This window comes from Bison bison, unplaced genomic scaffold (genome assembly GCF_000754665.1).
Source record: "Bison bison bison isolate TAMUID 2011002044 unplaced genomic scaffold, Bison_UMD1.0 scf7180017864047, whole genome shotgun sequence".
NCBI lineage: Eukaryota > Metazoa > Chordata > Mammalia > Artiodactyla > Bovidae > Bison > Bison bison.
In genome coordinates, this window is record NW_011494619.1 from 205989 (window position 1) to 220508 (window position 14520).

At 48.7% G+C, this 14520-nt stretch overlaps 1 protein-coding gene across 1 annotated transcript in view; it reads right to left on the minus strand.

The window, feature by feature from the left end:
• Positions 1 to 240: 240 nt before the first annotated feature.
• Positions 241 to 14520, minus strand: part of LOC104985441 (steryl-sulfatase-like) — a gene marked incomplete at its 5' end in the record, with an annotated part of 40767 nt that continues 26487 nt past the window's right edge. Inside the window, 2 exons of the mRNA XM_010835607.1 lie at positions 241 to 2344; positions 13598 to 13719. Of these exons, the coding sequence (XP_010833909.1) occupies positions 1971 to 2344; positions 13598 to 13719 (496 nt within the window). The remainder of the gene's footprint in view (positions 2345 to 13597; positions 13720 to 14520) is intronic.

Sequence of the window (14520 nt, forward strand, 5' to 3'; positions counted from 1 at the left end):
GGTGGGGGGGCAGTTCAGGATGGGGGGACACACGGTCACCCGTGGCCGATTCATGTGGATGTACGACAAAGATGACCACAATATGGTGACATCATTATCCTCCAAGTGAAATAAATTAATAAATTAAAAAAAATTCTGAAATAGCAGACTGTAAGGAGGAGCTTGGAGAAGGCAATGGCACCCCACTCCAGTACTCCTGCCTGGAAAATCCCAGGGACGGAGGAGCCTGGTAGGCTGCAGTCCATGGGGTCGCACAGAGTCAGACACAACTGAAGTGACTTAGCAGCAGCAGCAGCAGCAAGGAGGAGCTGGGGACATGCTGTCGGAGCTTAGCTGTTGTTCAGCGGGGACAAAGACCAGAAGGCAGAGACCACTGTCAGAGAGCCTGAGACGCGCTTACCCACATTTTTCTCCAAAGTGTCTGGACGGCAGGGTCCATGCATCGTGGGGTGGGGGGTGGGGGCGGGGGCAGAGTAGACCACTGACCTCCATCCCGTCGGATCGAGAAAACCCCTGAGCCAGGAGCAGATAGATGCTCAGACATGTTCGCTACAGAGATGAAAGAGAGGCAGCGGGACCACAGCTCCCGTGTACAGATGAGTGAATGAATCCTCACCATGTTGCTGGAGAACGTATAGTGTCTGAAGGTCACCTAGGTATTCTCCACTCAGGGGAACTCTTTGCCCAGAAGGGGCTGGTGGTCCGGACTTGGGAACTCTATCCAGCTGTGCCCTGTCTCCCAGTCTCCTCCGTGACCCCATTAGGCCTCATCCCTGCATTCCTGAGGTCGAAAGAAATGGGATTCAAACGAAAGTGTGCATGTCACGACCAACACGAGGCACAGATACTGCTTACCCGAAGGGTCAGGCCAACAAAATACAAGGACGGGCATGAACCACCATTCTCTCGTCATGAAATTCGGCATCGAGATGTAACGGGTATGGGTCGTGGACTGCTTATGTCTGATTGCTCGTGTCTTTGTGGGTATGGGTCGTGAACTGCTCTGATGGCCTGTGTTTCCCCCACCCCATACCCCCCTGCCCCTGTGAAATAGCATACATTTCACATGCCAGTAATTCTGAATCTGTTAGAGGGGATTTCTTGGACTGCAGAATCTATGAAGTTAGATTTTTAGTTCAGAAACGCCGTTCACCCAAGGGACAGCAGAAGCCAAAACAGCGTGCTACAAATGACGGGCTGGAAACACACGGACCAGAGAGGTGTGTCTCAGCTTCAACATTCGCTGAGAGAGCTCACCAAAAGGCGGTCGCACAAAACACATCTGTGAGCCTCTGTTGCTTCTCCTTCAACAGTGACGAGCTTCTAAATATTGCAAGCTTCTCAAAGAAAGACACATATCCATGTACAAACACGGATAGCGTGAAGAGTGATTCATACGTATTTGCAAATAATACTGACAGTAATCGCCTTTCAGAAACCAGAAGATGGCAACTTAACCATCATCCGTGATTGGGCAAGATGCTCTTTTACCCAGGGTAAAAAAAGTGGCATGTCTTAGATTTCAGTAAACACTTAACATTTGATTCACTCTCGTGCCATGCTCTCTAGGGGAAATCCTGGTGGCCGGTGCATCAAGTCAGCGACGCCTTCAGCCGTGGATCACGCTGTCTGAGAGGTCAGCAGCTCACCTGTGCCCCTTCCTGCCCTCCACCACACAGATGTTGGACACTCATTGCCCAGTCATCCATCCACGTGAACAATTGGCCTCGGAAGACGATGTAAGTAACGTCTGTGTCTCTGTTTATTTCAAAGTTGATTCCCGCCCCGGGGGGGAAAGGTGTGTGTGTGTGTGTGTGTGGAAGGGGGTCTTGGCGGAGTCTCCAGGTGCGTGGGGAGGAGGGAGGCGGCCAGGGCTGCCTTCCCCCAGGGTCGATCCTGGGCGTTCACCCTAATGCTGCCGGCTGGGCGCTCCTCCTACCCCATGCACCCTCAGACGCTGCCCATAACGGCTAAGGGCTGTGTCTCCCATCCTGGTCCTCCCGGTCACACTGGCAGGAAAGCCCCAGCGATGAGCAGCACAGCTGCAGCCACGGCTTCCACATCAGGTTCCCCAGGGACAGCTGGTTGGGGACGTCCTGAAGGGTCCGGGCGTGGCGGGCTGCCGCCTCCTGCATGGCCTCCAGGATCTCCCAGAACCGCGGCTCTGATGTTGGGGTTAACGGGTTTCTCTCCCGGGGGTCTCTGGAAATCTCAAACAGCAGGGGCGGGTCGTGGTAGGTGACGTACTGCCCGTAACAGAAACACACGTGTGTGTCAAAGCATCCGTTGGCGCCCTCCGGGGAGAACTTGGGGGTGAAGAAAAAGGCTTTCCAGATGGACGTGCCTGTGGTGGGACAAGCAGAGAAGTGGGTGTGGTGGGAACAGGGTCGTCATAGTCACCCCCAAAGAGAGCGTGCATGGAAAACCACCCTCTGGGTGCTTCAAGAAGGCAGAGACGCAGTTATGGATGGACTGGATTTATCACACTTAAGGCTCAAAAAAGAGTAAGCATCATAGCTAAAAAGAAAAAGCAAGAAAACATGAGTTGTTATCTAACTGCCAAGGAGGAAAAGACAAAGCTGATTATGCAATAGCTGTTATAATGCAAAGACTGGAAAAAAAAAAAAAAAACTGATTTATTTTTTTGGACCTCGCCTCTAGGGGGAGCCCGAAAGCTGAAACTGCTGAAGCTGTGGGCCCAGGAGCGCACAATGAGAGAGGCCCCCGCGATGACAAGCCACAACTACAGAGAGGAGCCACACACACACACACACACACACACACACACACACAGCAACAAAGACCCAGGGCATCCAGAAATAAATAAAATAAAAAAAGTTTAAAAAATGCAAGTGTTGTGTTCCATTTGTTGCTGTTGTTCAGTCGCTTGGGTGTGTCTGACTCTTTGCAACCCCATGGACTGCAGCACGCCAGGCCTCCCTGTCCATCACCAACTCCTGGAGCCTGCTCAAACTCATGTCCCTTGAGTCAGTGATGCCATCCAACCATCTCATCCTCTGGCACCCCTTCTCCTCTTGCCCTCAATCTTTCCCAGAATCAGGGTCTCTTCCAATGACTAAATAGCCAATATTAAAATTTTAGAAAAAAAAAATTGATTTACAAACAAATGTGAAAGATTGTTTTACTGTTTATCTTACGATGCTATGACTTTCTGAGAGCTGGCTCTGATAGAGGTCTAGAGACTGCATCCCGGGTAGAAAAAGGTGGCAGATGAAAACAGAGTTGACGTGTATAAACCAAGTGAAATTAGGTTCAGGCTGAAAATGTCCTTTTCCGCTTTATACTTCCAACTTTTCTATAGAAAACCATAGAGACCGTCCCCCTAGAAAGCATCGCACACCTACTTAATTCACTCTGATCATCTGTTTGTGTCATGGAAACGCTGGTTTTGTAATTGCACATACCGAGTGCTCACCCACGATCTAAATGCAAAATGAATTAATGGACAACACAAGACAATTACCACAGGTGTCCACATTCTCCCCAAAAAGCCCCTGACCCCAAACAAGTATATTCGAGTGCGAGTAAGGGTAAATATTCCCTGGAGGAGGGCATGGCAACCCACTCCAGTATTCTCACCTGGAGAATCCCACGGACAGACGAGCCTGGTGGACTACAGTCCATGGGGTCACACAAAATTGGACATGACTGAGCGACTGAGCATGCACACACGCAGGTTTAAGGACCAGTCAGTAAATAAACCTTAAGCATTCTTACAGGGAGCAGACATGCAGCTCAGACAAGTGTAGAACTAAGAATTAATTTTTCTGAAGATTTGTTTGGTATGCCATCGAGGTGTCTGCCTTTATAGCACCCAATCTGGATTTTTAAAACCTTTTTATAAAACGATACATTGTGCATTCTCTGCATAATTTGTTTACACCACTTTGGGTTTGCTCGAATGCATTTTATTGCACGTGCCAGGCTCCTCTGTCCTCGGAATTTTCCAGGCAAGAATATAGTGGAGCAAGTTGCCATGCCCTCCTCCAGGGGATCTTCCTGACCCAGTGACTGAACCTGCATCCCTTGCGTCTCCTGCATTGGCAGGAAGGTTCTTTACCACTGTGCCACCTGGGAAAGCCTAGGTTTATAGGATATGAAGCCTTAGCTCAGGGTCTGTTCTGTTGTTCACCAGGAAACCAAGAATCGACACTGTCAAAGGTGTCATTTCAATGAAAGGAGGTACCCTGCATTCCTACTATGTCTATTTAATCCTATGTTTCAAATTTATTTTGAGGACGTATTTCATCTGGGATTTCTCCATATACTACTAAAAATCTTTTGAGTTAAAAAACTTTTTTGTTTATTGTTAAAATTCCAGTGCACTCTGAAAAAGGTTGTTTTCTGTCTCTGTCACAGATAAATATTTTGACCACCACGGAATCTTAAACTCAGCTACAATTGAGATTCAATGACCAGAGGAAGGAATTATTAAACTTTACAGTGAGAATGCAGGGAAACTACAGGCAGCATTTTTTCAAAAACAAAACTACATAGTGATGGGAACAATAATTTGACTTCAGTTTAAATGATGCTTTAAAGTTTAAGAGAAAGTGAAAGTCACTCAGTCGTGTCTGACTCTTTGCGACCCCATGGATCATATACAGTCTATGGAATTCTCCAGGCCAGAACACTGGAGTGGGTCGCCTTTCCCTTCTCCAGGGGATCTTCCCAACCTAGGGGTCAAAGCCAGGTCTCCCGCATTGCAGGCGGATTCCTTACCAGCTGAGCCACCAGGGAAGCTCAAAATTTAAGAGAGTTACAGCTAAACCGCAAAGATGTCAGTGACTTATTACAGTTGCAGGAGGGCTTTGTCATTGTCATATGAAGTGCTATGGAGTTCACTATTTACCTCTGAAACATTTTTATGTAGAATCACAGCTTAACAGGGGGCTTCCCTGGTAGCTCAGACGGTAAAGAATCTGCCTGCAGTGAGGGAGACCTGGGTTCGATCCCTGGGTGGGGAAGATCCCCTGGAGAAGGAAATGGCAACCCACTCCAGTATTCTTGCCTGGAGAATCCCATGGACAGAGGAGCCTGGAGGGCTACAGTCTGCAGGGTCGAAAAGCATCAGACACGACAGGAGTGACTAACACTTTCACAGGTTAAAAAAAAAAAGTGACTCACTTTCTTTTCATTCACAAGAAAAGAAAGCTTCCAGTCCTTTGACAAAGAATTTAATCGAGAACAGCCTGACTCCTGAGCTGGACCCCGAATTCAACCCTTTCCAAGCTTCAGATAAGCGACGGTGCCCTGAGATTCCCTGGGGCTCTGAGGGGCGTGTGAAGCCCAGGACAGGCACCACTGTTGTGATCTTGATCGCTTTCAGGGACTTGGCCACAAGAAAGGGTTCTGAGGTCCCCTGGCAGACAAGCCTCGAGAATGAGCACTCGGGGGCCCCAAGAACAAACAGGGGGACGATGCAAAGCCCACTGGGCTGTCCACAGAGGCATCAGAAGAACATTCTGCAGATAAAAGATGCTTAATCCCTCCCAACAGATGCCAGTCTGCTTTGCAAATCACATCCCCCTTTATGCAAGGATTCTTGTGGGTCTAGACCCATGACAAGCCTCCTAGGGATACATCCCTTATTCTGAGCTTGGAATGGTGTCTTGTCTTGGTGGCTCATTGAGTACAATCTGCTTGAACTCTCCCGCCCCCTCTATTGGCTCTGACAGGGTGGGTTCCAACCCTAGCTATGCGATCTCCTAGCTGTGGGATGTTGGGCGTGGCTGTTAACCTCTCAGGCTCTCGTCTCCTTTTCTGATTTGCTGTTGTGTAGCTGCTCAGTTGTGTCCGACTCTTTTGCGACCCCACGGACTGTAGCCCGCCAGGCTCCTCTGTCCATGGGATTCTCCAGCCAAGGATACGGGAGTGGGTTGCCATTCCCTTCTCTAGTGGATCTTCCCCGACCCAGGGATCGAACCCAGGTCTCCTGCATTGCAGGCAGACTCTTTACCTTCTGAGCCACCAGGGGAGCCCGCCTTTGAATGTAAAGCTGCCAGCAGTGTAAGACGAGGCCACTGCTTTCCAGCTGTTCTTCAACGTGTTGCCACTGCAATACAAGTCTTAAGACACTTTTTCTCATCCCCGCCATCTTCAGGATTCTTCAAGAACATGAACAACAAAATTTAAAGGGCTTCCACACACCGACTCTTAATTTATCACTCAGATTTTGATGGCCCTTGATGAATGTGGTTTAACTGCTTGTCTTGGCAAGATTAATTCTGTATGCATGGGGGACTCCGTGTATATATCATAACAACCAAATATAGTCATTTGGGGGTTTTTGGTCTTAGCAGTGTTTCCCACCACAAACTGCCACCTTGGGGTGCTTCAAGAGGTATTGCAGGGACTTCCCTGGTGGCTCAGTGGTAAAGAGTGCACCTGCCAAGGCCGGGGACATAGGTTGGATCCCTGATTTGTGAAGATTCCCTCGTGCCTTGGGGCAACCAAGGCCGGTAGCCTCAACTTCTGAGGCCACGTGCTGTAGCTACTGACGCTCACACACCCAAGAGCCTGTGCTCCACGAGATAAAAGCAGGCACCAAAACAAGACAGTAGCCCGCGCAGCAAAGAAGACCCAGCATGGACAAAAATAAAGAAAATAAAATTATCTTTTTTAAAAAGAAAAACAAGAAGCATTTCAAAGACTGCTCTGTTTCCCCCTGCTCTGAGCCACCCATACCGTCCCCTGGGACCCTCAGCTGACCCCCCTCAGTAATCTTGATGTCATCTACCGAACGCGTTACAGGGAAGGGCGGATTTCGGTTCCTCCTTGGATCTGTTTCTTTAACTTTAACCTTTGCTCTTCATTGCTTTGATTATTCTAATCATTCATTGGAAGGACTGTTGCTGAAGTTGAAACTCCAACACCTAAAGTGAAGAGCCAACTCATTGGAAAAGACTCTGATGCTGAGAAAAAGTGAGGGCAAAGGAGAAGGGGGCGACAGAGGATGAGATGGTTGGATGGCATCACCGACTCGATGGACATGAGTCTGAGCAAACTCCGGGAGCTGGTGACGGACAGGGAGACCTGGAATGCTGTATTCCATGGGGTCGCAAAGAGTCAGACACAACTCAGCTGCAGCAGTTACTTTATAGACTTATGTTTATCTTCTCAAAACTCTGTACCAAAATACCAGAGCCAAAATCATCTACCAGTCTTTCAAGACACATTTGACCATAAAATCCAGTTGCCATTACATTGACTTTATACTAACATGGATACCTAAGTCAAAACTCAAAGCCACACTTTTTGAATACATGCTGAACAGGAAATTTAAGCTCAAAATTCCCATCATCACGTAACCAAAGTTATCCGTGTTCTAATAATGCTTTCGTGAGTTCTCCTAAAATGTAATGGCAATAATGATCTCAGATGATGATAAACTTAAGCCGTTCAATGTGCTGAGACAACTAAATTACAGAATCATTAGAATTACAGAATTATTCAATTATAGAGAAGACACTGTACATAAAAGCTGAAAGGGATTCATGTTTTAAGAGAGCAGACAGCGTTCTGGCTCTAATGTTTCGGAAAAATGAGTTTTTAACAAGTCTGGAATTGTAAGGTAGTGAAAGAGTCAGTAGCTCAGTCGTGTCTGACTCTTTTCGACCCCGTGGACTGTAGCCCGCCAGGTTCCTCTGACCGTGGGATTTTCCAGGCAAGAATACTAGAGCCGGTTGCTATTTCCTTCTCCAGGGGCATCTTTCTGACCCAGGGGTCGAACCCGGGTCTCCCGCATCGCAGGCAGGTTCTTTACTGTCTGAGCCACCAGGGAAGCCTATGTACGTGATCATTTTTAAAACCAGTGCTCACTCTTAGGGAAAAAAATAAATGAAGACTTCTCATCACCTCAATGTGCTGAGACAACCAAGTTACAGAATCATTAAAATTACAGAATTGTTCAATTATTATAGAGAAGACACTGTATATAAAAGCCAAAAGGGATTCATATTTTAAGAGTAGAAACAGCATTCTGGCCCCAATACTCAATGATTATGGAGAATACATTGTATATAAAAGCTGAAAGGGATTCATGTTTTAAAAGAGTAGAAACAGCATTCTGGCTGTAATATTTTGGAAAAAATGAGTATTTAACAAGTCTGGAATTGTAATAGGTAGTAAAAGCATCAATTGCTCAGTCATGTCCAATTCTTTGCGACCCCATGGACTGTATGCAGCCCACCAGGCTTCTCTGTCCATGGGATTCTCCAGGCAAGAACACTGGAGTGGGTTGCCATTCCCTTCTCCAGGGGGGTCTTCCCGACCCAGGAATAGAACCTGGGTCTCCTGCTTTATAGGTGGATTCTTCACTGAGCCACCAGGGAAATCTACGCATCTAACCTCATCAAGACAAACACGAGTTGGATCTCCCCAATGCTGCCACTCCATTCTAGTAGACAGGTACCAGTGTCCTGCTGGAAAGCTCTAGCTTCTCTGAGCGAGGAACACGGTCGACATCTGCTGTGTCTGCCAGTTGCCATGGTATAGACGCTCCCCACAAGGCTGACTTCCAGGTAGGAACGTGTTCCCCACAAGCTGCTGAGATTCCTCAGCCATCAGGAGCTGGCTCTGGCTCACTGCTGCCCTCGCGCTACATTTACAAACCCTGAGCCTAAATGTCTCTCTTCTTTTCTAACCAAGTATCTGGAGTTCAAGATACTTTGGCGTTCAAGGTGGCAATACCATTGCCTTTAAGAATTACGGAAAGCGTCCCCCAGGTGGTGATGACCACAGTCTCCTACGAGCGTAGATCTCAGATGATCCAAGCCCATCTCTTCTAAACAGTAGTAGTTCAACGTCTGTGAATTGTCCACAGTCTCCTACCAACTTAGATCTGAGATGATCCAAGTGATGTCCTCCAACTAGACTGCTTTAAGTTCTATGCTGACCCACAGTCTCCTGCCGATATAGATCCAGAAGCGAAAACAGAGCGGGACCTTAAGGTCCTCAGCTCGCCTTTTGTCTGTGAAAAGCCTTGAGCCAAAGAATACGTTTAGTCAGAGTTCAAGCAAATTCAAGGAAAGCTCAAAGGCTTTGTAGAGAAGGGAATGGCAACCCACTCTAGGATTCTTGCTTGGAGAATCTCATGCACAGAGGAGCTTGGAGGGCTGCAGTCCATGGAGTTTCAAAGAGTCGGACATGACTGAGTGACTTCACTGTCACTTTTCACTTTCATGCATTGGAGAAGGAAATGACAATCCACTCCAGTGTTCTTGCCTGGAGAATCCCAGCGATGAGGGAGCCTGGTGGGCTACAGTCCATGGGGTTGCAAAGAGTTGGACACGACTGCAGTGACTTAGCACCAAAGGCTATATAGATAATTCTCTGAGCCAGGTCTCACGAGCCGCTTTATAAATAGTGAAACCCCCACCAGGGGGAAGACGTTAACTCCATGACAGCCAGACCGTAGCCATGATCTAAGCTGCCCTAATTCCCAGAACTGGCCTCAAAGAAATGGAAACCAATCAACCCTGGGACTGAAGAGACTGCTCTGCTCCGCTAAGTCATCTCAGTCCTATCTGACCCTTGGCGACGCCATGGACTGCAGCCCTCCAAACTTCTCTGTCGCTGGAATTCTCCAGGCAAGAATCCTGGAGTGGGTTGCCATACCCTCCTCCAGGGGATTGTCCCCATCTAAGGATCGTGTCCTGCATCGGCAGGTGGGTTCCTTACCGCTAGCACCACTGGCGGTAGTGAGACTGAAAGTTGAACTGTACCTAAAAGAATCAAGATGATCCTGATCAGACCACTGACAATCAGTTCAAGATGACCATCAGGGCTGACTGTGCTGTTTCTGCAAGGAACCTCCCTCCCTCTGTCTATAAAAGCTTTTACATTCTGACTGTCAGGGAGTCAGCCTTTGGACAGATGTCCCCCCGCCAACGGCCCCTGGCTGAGAGCATCCCAAATAAAGCAAACTCTTCCTTCCCACCACCCTGCCCTCTCCAGCAGCCAGACTCCACTTTCGATTACGAGAAGATCTAAGCCATCTCTTCCAGCTAGTACTCATGCAGTACTAGTAACCGATTCATGTAGTGCTAGTAATCTAAACGCAGGGCCGCCTCTTCCAACTAGGACTCATGCAGGAGTAGTAATCCTCACGGGCAAGGGACACCTCCTGAAACAACTCTGCATTCCCGGGGCTTTGCCCAGCCTGCAGCTCCCCCGTGACCTAAGAGGCAAGCAACTCCCGGGCAGAGAACTCAGTATGTTTTGCCCACCGACAGGTGTCCAGTCCAGCAGGTGCCACACAGTAGATGCTCAATAAATACGTGTAGAACAAATGAGCAGACAAAGATACTGAGCAAACAGCTGCAGGGAGCCACGAGGGACAGCCACAGCGGCCACCACCGAGCCTGAGTTTCAGGGCACGATCTCCAAAGGAGACAAGATGACTAATTAAGAAAGAGAAACCCATGGTTTCCTCAGACCCGTTGACTAGATGGATGATTCTGGCATTGAAAGACTGTCATTTTCCCTCCTCTGTCGCTCGCTCGAGGCAGAAGACGGCAATGAGCTGCTTAAGAGGAAATGTCCTTGTGTCTGTCTCAGCAGCAAATTTGATCCCTGGGCCTGCTGCCTCTCAGCATCTGGGTCTGCTTTTTCTCACTCACCCCTATTTTCTGCCCCTTCCTGTTTATTTCTCCACATAACTGTGTTTCCCCAGCCCCTGATCCAACATGTTCCTTCCGGCCCCTGTAAGTGGAGGCGGCTGGCTTTACTTAAATGCTATTCGGCAAGGTTCAGGACGTCTTTAAACAGCCAAGAGCCCCGGAAACTTGGTTCTTTCAGGCTCAGGATAAAAGGAAGCGGGAACGTGGACACACTGCTACGTTTAAGACGCATAACCGACAAGGACCTACTGTATAGCACGGACAACTCTGCTCAGTATTACGCAGCAAGCTACACGGGAAAAGCACGTGAAAAGGAACAGATGCGTGTATGTGTATCACTAAATCACAGCGCTGTATACAGGAAACTGAGGTAACACTGTTCCTCAAGTATATGTCAATATAAAATAAAAAGCTAAAAAAATACAGATGGGGAGGACCACATGTCTCCTTTATGAGACGGCTCAGATTTAAAAGAGATGGTTGGATGGCATCACCGACTCAATGGACATGAGTTTGAGGAAACTCCAAGAGATGGTGATGGACAGGGAGGCCTGGCGTGCTGCAGTCCATGGGGTCGCAAAGAGCTGGACACAAGTGAGTGACTGAACTGAAATGACTCAGATTTAAACGCTGCCAGCTGTTTACTCACCAAGTCACAGCGACCCCATGGACTGCAGCTCACCAGGCTCCTCTGTCCGTGGGATTTCCCAGGCAAGAATATTGGAGTGGGTTGCTGTTTTTCCTCCCCCCAAAATGCTGCCAATTAACCTAAAAAAACAGACAGCATGCTACGGACGTTAGGAGTGATGGACATGTGGATGAGATAGGTAAATAGGGTCCTTCCAAGCCTAGAATTGTGAGCGTGCGATTTTGCTACATTCATCTTCCGGAAGTTATCAGAAGGAAGTCATACAGATTTAAAATGTAAAATCTTCCAGAAGTTATCTCAGGGCACTCTTCCAGATTTAAAGTATAAAACTTCCAAGGGTAAACCTGGTCTGATTTCTGTGGACAAAGGAAGGATCACAATCTTCCACTTGAAAAATAACGGAGCAGCTGCTCTTTAAATGCTGTCTTGGGTAACTCGGCTGGGTGACGAGGATGGGGTCAGGAATGCACTGAAATCCATTATGAGCATCCCCTGAATTTAAGAATGAGCCACCAGCTGGTGGCGTGGTGACCAGATGCTCTGGGAGAATCTCACCTCTGGGAGCAGAACCCAGAACATGCTACAGAAAAGGAGAGCTTCATTCCCTCTCTCAAGAGGTAACTGAGAGTCTAACATCAGCGTCGATCTCTAAGATATACAGTAGGGGTATAATAGGTGCTGGGTTCCCACAGACGCCTAGGCATCTCAGTGATGTGATGGTGTTGGTTCAGTCGCTCAGTCGTGTCCAACTCTTTGTGACCCCATGGACTGCAGCACGCCAGGCCTCCCTGTCCATCACCAATTCCTGGAGTTTACCCAAACTCATGTCCATTGAGTCAGTGATGCCATCCAACCATTTCATCCTCTGTCGTCCCCTTCTCCTCCCGCCTTCAATCTTTCCCAGCATCAGGGTCTTTTCTAAAGAGTCAGTTCTTTGATCACACGTCCAAAGTATTGGAGCTTCAGCTTCAGCATCAGTCCTTCCAATGACTCTTCAGGACCGATTTCATTTAGGATGGACTGGTTGGATCTCCTTGTACTGTAATTTAACGTTTACATTATGAAAACCAGATGTGGGACTATCGCTACACGTATGATAATCACTTGATTCCACTTGGTTCTTTAGGCTCGTTAGACATGCACCCGTTGGGCTGTCTGTGGTGGTTCGGTGGTTAAGAATCTGCCTGGTCATGCAGGAGATGCAGGTTTCATCCCTGGTCCAGGAAGATCCCACTTGCCGTGGAACAACTGAACCTGTGTGCCTCAACTACTGAACCTGTGCTCAAGAGCCAAGGAGCCACAATTATTGAGCCCAGGGGCCGCAACCACTGAAGCCTGAGTGCCCTAGAGCTGGTGCCCTGCAATAAGAGAACCCACCGCAATCAGAAGCCTGCGAACTGTGAGCACAGAGCGGCCCCTGCTCGCCAAAACTAGAGAAAGCCTCCGCAAAGCCACAGAGACCCAGTGCAACCAAAAACACATACTTGAATAAAGAAAAATTTTTAATAAAAGGAAATGCACTTTTATATCTGCTGTCGGCAGACCCAGAGTATTGAGTACATCTTGTCACTGACACAGACATAAAATACACTGGGACTGCGAACCACGATGACATCAACGCATCAGAGCGTTGTCTTAAACATCTACGGCCAGCAGACACACACAGAGAATCTGTGACCAAACAGACGGACAGATCGGTGGGTGACGACCCGCCACCTTTGAGGCTCAGGGTACAAGGTCAGGTAGACATCTGAAAGCCACCCAGTACCAATGCAAAGCTAGAAGACCACAGGCAGGGGAGATGGCATTTGAGGGGCATCGTGGGAGGTGGGTAAGCATTAACCAGGAAGGAAAAGAAAGTCGTTCCAAGGAGAGGGAACCGCAAACAGAGACAAGCCATGCCAGAGCAGAGGGGCTCTTGGGCAGAAACTCAGACGGAAGGTGGGACCAGGAGACGCAGCTGGGTGGCTGGCGGAGCGGGAAGGAAGTAGCTTCAGAACCCTGCCGACCACCTGGCACGTCCTCTGCCCCCTCAGGAGGAAGGAGCCAGCAAGCACTGGCATAGAGCTGGGCGACTGCCCTGGTCTGCCGAGACAACTGGGGTAACCAGCAGGCTCAAGAGAAGAGAGTAGGAACACGAGGAAGGAGAAATCAAACCCAGCTTCTTTGCGGGGGGGAAGGGTGCATCTCGTGAGAGCAATGCCGGCTTGCGGTTTTATTCTCTTCCTCTGCCCCTCCCTGATGGCACGCAGCCCTCAAAGCGAGGTGGGGAAAGATACACAAGAGGAGAGACGCGTGTACTCACTGTTGGGTGGGTGCCAGCGCACGGCGTTCAGATAGGAGTTGCAGTAGTGGAAGAGAAACTCGTGCTCCGATCGCTGGGTCCGCATCTGAAGCAAGGGCATCAGGTCCCGGCCGTCGATGACCCTGGGGGATGAAGCAGGTGGGACGTCAGGTGGCCATGTCTGCCAGGGGGCTCAGACACCCTGGCTTGTCTGAGTTATCCTTCAGTACACGAAGGCGTGATGGGGCTACAAGGTGGTCGTTCAGCAAGGAATGCCGACTGACCATCACCGGGCACTGTATGCCACGTAGGGAGGCAGGTCCACTCTGCTCACACATGAACTCATTTCATCCTCAAAGCGAGAGTGTGAGTTGGGACCGTGATACGGAGACATGGAGTGATTCGCCCAATGTCATCAGTGTCACACGTCCGTGGGGTGGACCCACTCATGGGCATATACCCCAGAAAAAAAAAAAAAACCCTAATTCAAAAAGACACAGACACTCCAGTGTTCACCACAGCCCTATTTACAGCAGCCAGGACATGCAAGCAACCCAGATGTCCACCGACAGATGAACTGATAAAGACGATGTGCCGCATGTATACCGCAGAATACTACTCAGCCACGAAAAAGAACAAAGCTGCCTCATTTATAGAGATGTGGACGGACCCAGTGTCTGTCATACACAGTGAAGTAAGTCACAAAGAGGGAAACAAATACTGTCTATGAAGGCAGACATATGGAATGGAGAAGGATGGTGCTGATGAACCTATTTGCAAAGAGGAAACAGAGGTGCAGAACTAGAGAACCGACTTTCGGACACAGGAGGGGAAGAAGGGGGTGGGATGACCTGCTGGTTCTGCACCCACTTTTCTGCTTATTGCCTTGGCAGCTTTATTCACAAACTCCAGATCTGTTGAAAACAAGAATCTCTGACAATCTG